The sequence below is a fragment of the Cygnus atratus genome, chromosome 5 (assembly GCF_013377495.2).
Source record: "Cygnus atratus isolate AKBS03 ecotype Queensland, Australia chromosome 5, CAtr_DNAZoo_HiC_assembly, whole genome shotgun sequence".
Classification (NCBI taxonomy): Eukaryota; Metazoa; Chordata; class Aves; order Anseriformes; family Anatidae; genus Cygnus; species Cygnus atratus.
Window position 1 is genome coordinate 48,870,945 of NC_066366.1, and position 13,628 is coordinate 48,884,572.

The window sequence follows — 13,628 nt, forward strand, 5'->3', positions numbered from 1 at the left end:
GTTTTTAAAGTACTTCCTGAACATGAGCTAGTTAATATTTACAGGAAATACTCATATTAACAAATGGGCTGCATTTGAGCATATATGAAGTCAATTAGTAATGTAAGTAAATGTCTCATTACTTTACAAACCTTGCTAGTTTTTCTACTCACTGATAAGTGTTTTTCCAGTCTAACTTCCCACACATCTGAGTATCATATCATATCCCACCTGGTGACCTGGTAAGGAATTGCAATTTCTTATTTGTATAAAGCTTACTAATGGTAAATGCAGCAACAGCACATATCTATAGCTCTTTAGGTACACTTCATGGTTGTGTTGCAAAAATGCAGCTTATTAGGTTCACTAGATATGCTTCACACAGACAGAATTTGCTTTTGTGGCTGTGGGTATGTTACTCACTTCTCGTTAATCTGGATATAAGGATCCTCGCATCTTACTGGGTCTAAACATTTATATTCTCCTGGGATATTGAAACACGTTTGCTGTGGAGTGCAGGTGAAGTTTCTAGTTTCACATTCATTGATATCTAAAACACAAGAAACAAGAGAAAGACAAGCAGGGAAGTATATGCAAGACACAGCTCTTCTACTACTATGTCCATCGTAAGGAATTGCCCCCAAATTCGTAATGCTCTTGCACCATGAGAAGTGGCTTTTTGATAACCGGCCCCTCTTTTAAGACCAGTTTTTACTCCATTCATTTCTCGTTACTGGAGTGATTCCATATGCTAAGTGCTGCAAAAATAAGAAAGAAATTGGCTGCTCAAGCTTTCTGACCTTACAGAATGTGAAAACTAAAGAGAGATGTACAGCAGAGAGGAAAGCATCTGAGGGCTTTACTGTGTAGCTGTTCCTTAGGCAGTAAAGCCTTCCTTACACCAATTGACCTCAGTGGGACTGCTCGTGTGATGGTGTTCTCACCAGAATCACATAATTGGCCCCTACGAGTACGTCACTTATGCAATGCCAAGACCAAGCATCTCAGTCCTTGAAAACCTCTTTCCAGACACAGGACCTATTTTCTAGTCCCTCTGGGTGCTGGAATGTTCTTACCTTGGCAGCTTCTGCTATCATCAAGCAGGTTATAGCCCGAAGGACAGATACAGTAGTAAGAACCAGGCCCGTTCACACATTCGTGCTGGCAGAGGAACTCTGAGAAGCTGCATTCATCCATGTCTGCAATGGTAAAACACAGTTTAGAGTATTTGGCTTCACAGTCAAAAGAGCAGTCCCACAAGCAGGGGCCATCCAGACTACGTGCCTATCACCCCAGCTGGAGTTTGGCACCTTCCAACTCCTTAGAGCTCTGAGGCAGCCTGGCAAAATACTGTTAAACAGGTTCTTGGCTAAACCTCTTTTTTTTTTGTCCTAGGGAAACCAAGGCCGCTGCTCAACACAGTGCATGGCTCTTTTATATTTATTTTTCTTTTTGAATACCTGTCACCAGTTGGCTGGGTTTTCAGTTCTGTTTTACGTCAGAGATAGTGGTACTCCAACAACAAATCCGCAACTGTAATTTGTACGGAGAGACTTGCTGGTGCTTTTCTTTCTTTTTTTTTTTTTTTTTTTTCATTTTCTTTCTTTTTTTTTCTTTTTCTGGAGAGCAAACTTCCCTTTCCCAGGGCCACATGGGTCCCAGCAGAAATCCTGCAGCCAGCCCTGGCTGTTTTATGTTTCTTAGCCTCTAGCCAGTTACTTGCAAGGCATTCCAAGCAAGACTTCAGACCTCATCCCAGCTTGGGTCAGACCTACTGGAAGGCCCAGAGATCTCCCAGATACCCAGGAAGCTAAACAGGCTGTCCAACCTCTGATTAAAAGCAGAAAATGATCTCTTTTCCCCTTTTACTCATGAATTGATCAGTCATCATATTCTGCAGAACTGTGCTCAAGTGAGAAAGATGAACTTCTGAGCTGCACACGGAGGCATGGCTGACTGAGGAGAAAACACATGCAAAGGCGCTAGACTGAGGGAGGCTGCTGTTAATCATTTCCTTATTTCTCCGTTCAGGGGAAGTAAGAAACAAAAGCCAGAGTCCCAGCCAGGAACTCCCAAGTTCGTATTCCCAGCTCTGACATGTTGACTCTCCCAGGCAAATCACTTTTACTCCTCAGACTGAATTTCCCTTTCTTTAAATTGGGCTTAGACCATTTATACACTTCTGTTGTTTTGTACAGATGCACTTGAGAAAGTATTTGAAGTCCAAATATGCTTAAGTGGCTTTATGTCTGCAACCACATAATCAAAAGAGAGATGAAGGGAACTCTACACCTACACAGTCCTGTTAGTGTGTGGCTTGCTCCAGCGAGTTCACTGAGAAAAGCACTCCATAAGGGGACTGGGATATTGTCCACCCCCTCTAGGTTTCCCAGCCCAGCCCTCCGGCACCATCACATTCAAGTAACCTGTGAGTAGCCGCTGTCAAGTGCTGGAGGTACATAAAGCCCCAAGGCCTCACATTGCTGCTGCTGAACCACACGGGCCAGACACATCCAAACCCTTCTGCAGTGCTTCTGGCTACTGCATCTGCAGGGGCCATTCCCTTTGCAAGCCTCAGTGATGTCCAGTGATTGCTTGTGAAGTGAAAGAAGCTCATTCAGAGGAATCTCACCCACTTCCAACAAGTGTTTGCTTGTGCAGAAGGGTCAAGAGATGGTTTTCTGCCCTAAATCTGAGTGGTGGAAAATCCCTTTTGCAGGCTTAACTCTCAGCCACAAATGAGGTTTAAGCATAACCTCTCCTGGCACCATTTTGTAATGGCAATGTTTGTGTGGTATTGCACTCAACTTAGCTGACTCAGGTCCCCGGCTAGCTCAGGAGCATGTAAAAAGGCAGAGAAGTCTAATTTAGAAGCAGAAATTCTACTGGAAAGCAGAACTCTTAAGTTAGGTGTTGCAGCTCTATATGTTAAGACCCTTTAGAGATTTAGGTCTTTGTACTCTCCCTCGTAATAAGGAGATTTGCATGGAGGAACAACTTCAGAAACACTGATCTATATACAGACTGCATATCACATGTCTTCTCTTTCAGAAACAGCATGTTACATCTGTTTACTGTAAATTAAAAAACAAGTATTTTCCAGTGTGTTTTTCCTTCCAAGAAATATTGGCTGGATTCTCTAATTTTATCAGGCTGTGGGAACATTAAGCACAGAAATAAGTTTGGCCTTCAATTAAAATAAAGCAATAAAATAAAAACAAAAACAAGAGAGGGAAAAGTAGAGTGACATAAGCACAGTTTCATCTGCTATGAACTGAACATATCAGCTCTGCTAAGAAACCATATATTACTTCTGAAGTGCAGCCAGAACCATCCAGGGGAAAAGAGGGAATGTTTCAGACAGAAGTGTGCAGTTGTAAGAGCAAGAGGAATACATGCCTTCTACTGGCAAATGGAAAAGTGCTTTATGCATGACTATTTCTTTAATCAGAGAAGAATGTTCTAGGACCGTCCCTAGTTTACTTGCTTTAATAAGGCTCCCATTTATCACTAGAAAGCGTTTTGTATGTTTTGCTGTTATCTTGGAGCTTTTTAATATTTAGCTCTTTTCTTTAAAACTATTTGCAGCCATCCTCCATCGTGCTTTTCTGGGCATTTGCTGTGCAGTTTAACTGGAAGAATCAGATTAGCAGCTATCCTGCTGCTAACCATAGACCAAAGCAGAAGACTTGTAAAAAAGCATGTACAAAACAATACTTCGGGAAAGGAATAGAATTAAAGAAACCAGACCCAATAAATAACTGAAGACAGTTACCACTGCAGTTAACTCCGTCAGCTTCCAGTTCATAGCCAGGTTCACAACGGCAGAGAAAAGAGCCATAGGTATTGACGCAGGACTGAGTGCAAGGGTTTTCGCCTGTGCATTCGTTCACATCTGCGGGAAACCAATGCTCATTGCATCAATGACTTCTCCCCAAACTCTATTTTCAATTCATTACTGTAAAGCATTTGAAAGAGATTATCTGTACAGTAAAAATGGTTTGTTCTGAAAAACATAACCAAGTCAGTAATGTTTATTTTGATTCAAGATGATGTTTGGAAAGAGCATGTTGGAAACACAACATGCATGGAAGTGAAGGATTTGGGGAACATCTTCATTCAAAAGAGTAACATGGAAGATGGAGTGAAAATTTTATTACAAAGACTTCTCTCTTTATCCTGTAATTTTAAAATTGTTGAACTGATTTTGTCATAACAGACCTGAGACAAAATGCAGGAGCATATACCTGAGGAATTAAATGCAATGAGGAATGGTCCTTATGGAAACCTAGGGCTATGACAAAGCCTTTTTTTTTTTTTTTTTTTTCCCTTTTAGGACATTAGCAGCTTCTGGAAGGTCCTCACATAATTAGCACAGACCATTTCCTGGAGAATGTGGGAAGATGCTCTGCATTGCTGCTTAGCTAAGGAGAGGCTTCATGGAGAGGTTGTGTCAGCTTGGATTCAGGTAGCACATCACAGCAAAAGGTGGTCAGGTGCTCAGGACCCTCATGTGGAGCTTGGGAGCCTTGGATCTAATTTTTTCATCTGACAGAGATTCCCTGTCTCAGGTGCGTCACACAGCCTCAGATTTTAAAAATACTTCAGTGCCTAAATCTCAGTAATTTCAGTGAGTGTCTTTAGGGGGGTTTGGCCTTGTGCATATCTCTATGGATGCACTGCTCACGTCACACCTCTATCCCTCCTAGGTACTATGGTGACAAACATATGGTCACATGGGAGCTACAGAAAAATCTCAGACAGACAAACCTGTCAATATTTCAAAAGCGATGTTGGGAAGGTTACCTGTATGCTAAAAAGTAAGCAAGTTTTAAGAGTGTTGCTGGGTTGGAACCAAAGATTTCAGTTACGGTACAGCATACACAGTACCTTGGCATGATCTTCCGTCATCATTGAGGGTAAAGCCTGGGTTGCATGTGCAGGAGTAGGAACCGGGCACATTGGCACAGAGCTGCTGGCAGTAGCCATAGCGACATTCATCTATGTCTACAAATTAGAAAGAGAAAAAGTAGAGTGATCTGCATTTTCATGTGCAGACAAAAAGCATCAAGCACACCGAATCAGTAGTACCAGTAACAGAGAAGTGACCCAGCACAGTGGTTACAGACCTAACAGCCAAACATGTAGGTGTTCAGACCCAATTATAGTTAATCATGTCTCTGCTCAAAAGAATGCAGTAATGCATTTTTTCCACATCTGACGTCTGTCAGTCGGTCCTATAAACTGATTATCATTGATGTAATCTTCAGCTCAACGCTACATCATCGGAAGGCCCAGTCAGTCCCTGTAAGCGTTACCTCAAAGCCTACCTGATAGCCAGTACAGCCCATCAACACAAGTACAGCCAACCTCTTTGAAAAGTTTTGTCAGAATCAAGAGGGAAATATCTTTTATCTCCACATATACCAAAGCTACTCACTAAAAAAGCAAGAAGTATTTATTACTAAATGCAGTTTGTTTGTTTGTTTGTTTTTCCCCAGACAGGGAGTTCTCTAAGACCCTTTTTTCCAACAGTCACATTCACATTTTATATGAATCTTTAACTGACATACTAAAATGTAAACAATAAATTTGCTGCCAAAATGAAATAGCAGTTCGGGCTGAAATGCAGCATTAGAAATACATGCAGTTGACTGTTATAAGCACAAACAAATGCTGTAAGTTATGTGTGATGGAAGCGCTAGAAAAATTTTGTTCCTGGCCTAGGAACTGGAGTAGTTGTCTTGTCCAAGGCTTTACATTTCCTTTGGTATAAACTGGCTTTTGATTTATGGAGATTTTTTTTTTTTATGGCTACTCTGAAAACTTTGCAGCCTTCCAATAATGTTCTAAACATTGAGTTCCTGCTTAGGTTTTTCTTATGGGCAATTCAAATAAGATCACAGAGCACGTCTTACTCCTCATTCAATAACCATCCCTGCTGATCTCTAGAGTCATTGTAATGACAGCAGATGACAAAGCAGGTACTGGAAGACAGTCTTTGTATAAATGCTTTCTGTAAATACGGCCGTGATGGAATGTTTTATCGAAGCAGTGTATTATTTTTTGCCAATTTGAAAACAGAAAAGTGTATGGAAAAACTATAATTATGTAAAAGTCTGGGGATGAGTTGGAAAAATAACAATCCTGTCTGCCGAAAGACTCATGCAAGAAGGGACAGTTTTGAATGTCCATTCCTAAGGCTCTCAGGAGGGTATGAAATAAGGGCATTCAATCAATGAAATGCTAAGCTAGGAAGATGACATCATTCAAATATGTGCTTCCTCAGAGTCCTGCTTCAAGAGAAGGATGCCTGCACTCGTTTTCATTGATGCTGCAACTTCTGTTAGCTAGAAATTGCTTGCACTCCAGACTGAAAGCCAGCTCATACAGCTTTGAGCAATTTCAGAAAGCTGTAGTATCTGAATTAGATCTTCTGCAGCTTTCATACACCTTTCAGCAGATCTGCTGAGTCTAATTCTACTTTCCATTAAACCAGTTTTGCGTGAGTTTAGTTTGAAGCAGTTCTACAGGTGTGAAATAAAGTTTCTGCAGTAGGAAACCAAGTGTATAAATCTGCAGTCAGTTTGCTGTAAATAAGGTTTTGTGATTAAAGTGTGAAGGCACAGCTTTTGGTGAAGTGACCCCTATGAGAGATTCCAATGCATAAGAAAATCAAAATGACAGTATTCTCCCTATGGTTCACATGTATACATATATATCTGCATGAATGCCAGCAGTTCATTATTTGTTAGCTAACTGCTTCCTGTTTTGGTGTTAAATATTAAGAATGTTTTGGGAAAATGAATTCTTGAATGACTGGAATATTTACATGATGCGGTAATACCATAAAAACAACAATGTTGTGAATCTGTTTTATAAGTAGCTACATCCTGTAATTCAAGTTTATTTTGTTGGCCTCGATAGGGCAGTTTTACCATAGGAAGTTTCACAAAGGCTTTCTGAAAATGTCAAAAGTTTTGGACATACTCTCTATGTGTAAAATAACAAGGACAATGGCACTAGGTTTCACTGTTACTAGCTTTTATGTCTCAGTACATTCTTAATTGCAAGATAACCAAAAAGCCAGGGTCAGCTGTGGTATGTACACCAGCACTAGGCTTGGTCCAAATCCTGCAAAAAGTGACAGTGGTTTTAAATAAATTAATATCTCATTTTTCTGGTGTATTACTTTAAATACATGCTTTGGATTTTGCAGGACTGTTATCTCAAGAGCACTACATTTTGAGAATAAGGACTATTTCAAGGCTTCTTCTTGTGGGTGGTTCCTGTGGACACTGCTGTACTGGCTCCTCCTGTGTAAGCATTACGGGGATAATTACATTAGATAGAAGTTTAGCTTTTTGTAACTCTAAAAACTCAGTCCAGACCTCTGATTACATTAAATGGCCTTTTATTGCCTTATGCCAGCACAAATCCCTTCTCCAAGGCCAGTGGAAAGTATGGAAAACTGAGACTCTTTTGACACACTAAAATACAGAGATTTTAAATAAAATTTGCTTCTAGCTCTTTGCATTGGCTTGTAATAATCTACCCCACGCTTACATTAAGTGGACAACACTGGGGTGTTATTGCTTATTCTAAATGCTATAAGCAGATACTCAAATCAGTTCAGCAAAGCAGCCACTTCAGTTCTCTGGTATATCCATCAAGCAGCAAAGTGCTTTAGATCTGTGTCCAAGCCCTGAATGCTGCACACAGTCATTAAGTTTGGGCTGTAACTGGGAGAAGTAAATGGGTAACACAACAGTCAATGTAGAGCAGAATCCCCCTCCCTCATCCCCTCCCTACCACATATGCCAATGCAACCCCAGCCTGGGCTTAACTCAGTGCATCCGCACCCATGAGCTGTTCTCCACCTCCAGTTCCCCTTTATCATGTGATCACTAAGACCTGTGAGGGAGTACAGAGGCTTCCAGGAGAAGAGGAATTACCAGAGATTAAGGTGCAGGGGACTTGGGAGACTTCATATCCCAGGGGAACTACAAGACGCTGACTCCCCAAAGCGGGTACAGCTACGCAGACCCCCATTCGGATGTGGATCAGCTCTGTCCCCACCAGCCACCCCGTGCCTGCCAGGTGAGTTGCACAGCAGCTGCTTGCAGAAGTTAGAAAAGCAGCCACAATGCAGTCCTGCACTGGAATTGGTATTTGGGAGGAGAAATTTGGAAAACAGCTGGAGAAGCTCCAGGACTAAATGGGCAGGGAAACCCTGTTCTCCTTCCAGCTGAGGTGTTGTGACAAGACAGTCCCGCTCCAGAGAGCTGCTAGGCAAACAGCCCACGCCTGGGGGGAAAAAATAAAGAGCAAATACAAAAAGAGCTGTTGTGTCCTGTCTCTCACTCAGAGAGCTGTACCTAACATCAACATCCACTTCATCATCCCATGGGCACATCAAGTGAGGGGAATGGGCTACGGGACAGAGGAGCTGGAAGATTTTCCCATGCTGTTTGTTGAGGGATGTTTTTTCAGAGAGGCTGAGCTAAAAGGATGAACAGGACATTGCTGAAAGGAAAATAAGAAGTCAAAATAAAACTGCTTGGAAGCTGCAGAAATGGCACCCATTTCAGAGTTACATTTTTTATTGCCTCAGGCAAAAGGGTTGGTTGAATCTAGGGATTTTTGGGCCTGTTTCTTGGTATGAAATAGTTATCTCTGCTGGTCTGGACTGTAACTGGGTGGAAAGGACATGTCTGTTTGGGAATAAATCTTTTTGTATGTGTCCTAACAATTGATCTTATATGAAAGGGAATCCTTCAGACTGGGAATATGAAAATCCCCTGTGTAACATGGATGCTGTCATATGGCATTCACATCTACATTTTTGTTCCATGAGGGAGTCTCTCTGCCAGCGTGCTGTTGGCAATTGTGAAGATGAAAGACATTAGTTTCTGTGTAGCCAAAGCTTTAACTCTGTACTTGACAAAGATACTCAGTGAAATTATTCCAGCTATTCAAAGGCACATAAACAGATGCAGATATGCAAATCTTATAAATCTTAGGTTTTTACCTAAACACTGGCCTTCTAGCAGCCAGTAGCCTTCAGTGCAGGAACAGGTATATCCTCCTTCAGTGTTTATGCAGATCTGGGTGGGGTTACATTGGTGAGAATCTGAAGCACACTCATCAATATCTGCAACAGAGAAATAAAGCGATAACGTGTTAGAAATTAGAACAGGAGGCTGTTCAAACTGTACAGGGACTCACAGTCGCAACGTGTACACTGGGTCTATGTGAGGAGCCAGTGTGGCAGAGCAGAGAGAATTACTATAACCTGAAGTAAAATTCATGAAAACAAATGTCTGGGGGCTGTGGGAACTGAGTGTGCTCATCAAATCTCTCCCTTCTGCAGATGACCCAGTGTGTCACAGAGTGCCTCGGGAAAGGGATGCTTTTCATTACTTCCACATTTTCTTTGTCACTGACCTGGGACTTCCATGCTACAGGACAGTGTTCAGCCCTAGGGAATGGCTGCTGAAGGGCTATGCAATCCAGCTGCAGAGTAAGAGACAAGCAGGGGGGCTCAAGAGATGCACAAACACTGTCATGAAATTCAGACATATACAAAATATTACTTCCTACCCCCACCAACACAGACTATCTCACTGCAATTTTTCTGACATAAGGTTAAGTCAATATCAACCTTTACCTGCCAAAGGAAAAAAAAAAAAAAGGTATACTTCCCTGGAATCAATTTCCTGAAAATAAAACTCTTTTTATTTTTTTTTAACCAACCTTATTGTTTTTAATGTCTTTGTTTTTTTATTACAACCCCTTAGGGTGCTTTTGTTGTGGGCTTTCTTTCTTTCTTTCTTTTTTTTTTTTGCAAAGGAGGTGAATAACATTCCTACATTTATATAAGCCAGGACACTGGAACCTAACTGATTAAAAATGCCTTCCAGAGTCATAAGTTCAATTTGAATCCCTCCTTGCTCAGTCTCTTCCCTGATGTTTCTGGCATTGGGCTTGCCTCTAGATGTCAGAAATGGAAATATCAGAAGATAAATTGTGTCGTTTTTTTCAGCCAACTCAGATTTCTATGTTTTATTTATTGATACCTAAACTATTTTTTATTTCAGCATACTATGCACTGGCCTTTGCTGAAGTACTATGTCATCTGAGTAATTCTACTCCCTTGATCCCTCCCTGACTCTTATTAACTCAGACTTTGTAGGGTCATGATTAAAAGTATCTCACAAATGCACTGGGCTGGAGCAGGTGGCAGAGGGCAGGAATTATGTCTCAGTGAGCTGGAAAATCCTAGCAGTCATGAATTAACGGATCCAGTCTAGCAGAGTAGCATATCTAACATGTTCTGATACATAAATAAATACATACATATTATATATATGGGGAGAGTCTAGGGTTCTTATCTTGCCAACATCTGTATCAGTAATTTATGGCAAGTCAAACCTGGTAAGAAAACAAGAGTGGCACAATTAGAGGTAATTAACTCTGTCAGAAATATGTTGGTGGGGGAAGTAGGAAAGTGGTAAGATAAGAAGTCTAGACTATAAAGATACATTGATACGTTGGTCATCTATTGCTTCTGAGATTGGGCTAAAAATTCTGGACCCCCCCTTCGTACAGCATATCACACATAATTGGTACTATTTGAACACAGATATTATCTAACCATAAATTTCATAAGAATGACGTTAATGTTTTCTAAATGAAAAAAATTTCCAATTCGTCATGTTTGCTTATTGTTTGAAGAGCAAAACCTTGGGATCTAGCCAACTCTTCTGTTTCCTGAGTACCCTGAACTTAAAAAAAAAAAAAAAAAAGATTTTCATTTTTAATGCCCACTGCTTTCCATATTATTAATAGGTGAAGCCCAATGGAGACAATATGAGCATCACGGTCTCACCACCAGGTATGGCAGCAATGCTTTTTGAAGACCACAAATCCTCCACTTGGCTGCGGTGCAGAGAAAGCAATGGGTGGCTGTGGGATCAATTTTGTTCCTAAGACATCTTTGTAGCAGTTACATGAGCAACACTCATTCAGTAAAAGTAAGGCATCACTCCTCTTTTCTTTACTATCTACCAAGGCAATTTCTCCCTCCTTGGAAATATTCAAAAGCCATCTGGACACGTTCCTGGGCAAGTGGCTATAGGTGGCTATGCTTGAGCAAGGGGGTCAGACCAGGTGACCTCCTGAGGTCTCTTCCAACCTCAACCATCCCGTGACTCTGTGATTTGATTCTTTGCTTACTCCCAGTCTTCACCTTTCACAGTGGTAGAGGAGACGTTTCCATTTGAACACAAACTTGTGGATTTTCTGCTCCCTAAGAAAACCTAATCAGCTTGACGTCCTCTACGCAGAACACCTTGACTCCCCTCATTTTACACTGAATAATACCTCACTGATGTAATTAATGAAGTTTTATGCAACAGGTATAAACAGCATTGCTGGTAGCATCAGATATGTTTTTACCTGGGCCTGAGTGCATATGCCTAATTCTATATTATGTCTCCACCTTTCTCTAAGATTGCTCTTTACCGTGATGCACAATTAAACTCTGACAGGCCCAGGCAATGCAATCAGGTCAATAATTTTTGGCAAGCAGCCCTCTCAGTTCAAACACAGAGTATAATCCCAGCCTGCCTGCCAGGAGTTATTTACATCACATGGGCTCATTAAGTGAAAGCCAATGTCTGCACACAGAGAAAAATGTCGGTGCAACGATTTGCTAACCATTAGGTATCCTCTTGAAGAATATCAGAGCCGGGAGACAGAGGGTGCCCATTTACACAGTGTGACATACAGCGACAACTGCTGTGGTTAATAAAGTCAAAATTAGACATTTGATGGGAGAAAAAATAAGTTAAATCAAGTGGGTAGAAATCCAGCAATAAAACTTTGAGAGACTGCCTACATTTGATTCACTAGACTTAAGTGCCAGCGTAGAAACTATATCAAAACATTCCCAGGGCATTTTTTGTAGAGTGGAAAATTGCAAATGGAAACAACCTGACAGCTAGTTAATAACGTGCAAATCATTGCTTACTTTGGTTGCACAGCTTATTATTTCTGTCCCATTCAAACACAGATCCTAGATGTGTTCATGCTCTGGAAATACCACTTCAAAGCCCATTCCGACCATCTCTGCCCTCGTCATGGGTGATATATATAAGAGTAGAGTGTGTATATATACATATATACTATATACATATGTATATATATATATGCTCTGATATATATAACAGTAGAGTAAAACTGTGATTCTAAAACTGTGATTCTAAATGCTCATGACACTAAGTTGTCAGTAGGTTCAAAGCAGATAAGACAAATTCATAGAATAAAAAATTATAAGGACTACGTAATACAATTGGCTATTGTATTCAGTTGTATATGGGCACCTGTGGTCAAGAAGTCCCTGAGATACAGTTCTCTGGAGCCTGGAATAATGCCTCTCACCCAGCATAATTTGTGTTGCAGACTTCACCACAGAAAGAAATCCCACAATGACTTGTCTGAGCCCCAGAGTTAGGTATAATCCTCTGGAGAGAAGAACAGTTACTAAAGTGAAGTAAGCAAGCGAGAAACCCTAGAAACCTCACTGTCCCCCATTCAAAATGTTCAGAGATGGTGATATTCAATGATTTCAGCATCAGTACTGTGAAAGCATCAGTTGGTGCCAGCCATCACAGGTATAGAAGGAGGGTTTTCATAATATTGAACCTGCTTTTAGTGCCTTTCATCTCCAAGACCCTTAGAAAACATTACCTGCATCCTAAGAGCCAGTTCATAGTTAGTCCATTTTTATTGGAAGCCTTCTGATCCTAGAACAAATTAAACTGTACTACAAAACCCTGCAATGTCCCACTTAATAATACTTATCAGTGCCCCTGGATTCTAACTGGGAAATTCGAGGCTAAGAAATTAAGGGCCTAGCCTGTGACTGCTCAACAAGACAGAAACCAGAACAGGCCGCAGGTGTTATCTCACTTCTAGGCCTTTGTGTAGCCCAGTACAACCCACCCTTATTGTAAGAATTTCTCAGAAATTTCATGCAGCCTCTACATTGGCTGGTGAGAGCCAAAGTAGAAGATTAATTATCATTCTAGAAGCGTTATGTTCTACCAGGAGACCGCAGGGGCACTACAGGCCCTTTCAGCTAAACTCGTTTCTCCCATGCTTTTCCCAGCCTTACTGCCCTGCCCTAACAACGCATTGATTAACAATTCAGTAGCTTCCAAGTAGCAAATTGAACAAGTTATCTAGCTACTACACCTTTTTTTTTTACCCTTACAGACAAGACTGGGACTGTTGCTGGAAATTACTTATGAAAACAGGACGCTAAAGATAGTCACAATACCAAATCGGTTTGAATAAATCCAAATTTGCCCAAGTGAACAGTGACCCTGGGTGTCTTCTTAAAGGTTCCCAACTTTGAGAGAGCAGCTGTTCAGTGCTTGAAGCCACATTAGGGAACCAAGGCAGGGCAGGGTGGATCCCTGTGCAAAACTTCCCTTGCCTAGGAATGCTTGGCCAACTCTGGTTGATTGTGCTGCTGTGCGCTATCAAATTAGCAGTCATCCATAATCTCTTATTCTCTCATATGACCTTCTAGTTGTTGATATTACTGTTCCCACAGCTAGTTACAAGGGCAGAAGTCCAGA

The 13,628-nt window shown here is 41.1% G+C and overlaps 1 protein-coding gene across 1 annotated transcript in view; it reads right to left on the reverse strand.

Annotated features, from left to right (window-relative positions):
• FBLN5 (fibulin 5) overlaps nt 1-13,628 on the reverse strand; it is a 46,868-nt gene that overhangs the window by 5,475 nt on the left and 27,765 nt on the right. The window contains exons 5-9 of the mRNA XM_035539563.2: nt 9,011-9,133; nt 4,870-4,986; nt 3,755-3,874; nt 1,056-1,178; nt 403-529 (exon numbers count right to left, since the gene is read on the reverse strand). Coding sequence (XP_035395456.2) covers nt 403-529; nt 1,056-1,178; nt 3,755-3,874; nt 4,870-4,986; nt 9,011-9,133 — 610 coding nt within the window. The remainder of the gene's footprint in view (nt 1-402; nt 530-1,055; nt 1,179-3,754; nt 3,875-4,869; nt 4,987-9,010; nt 9,134-13,628) is intronic.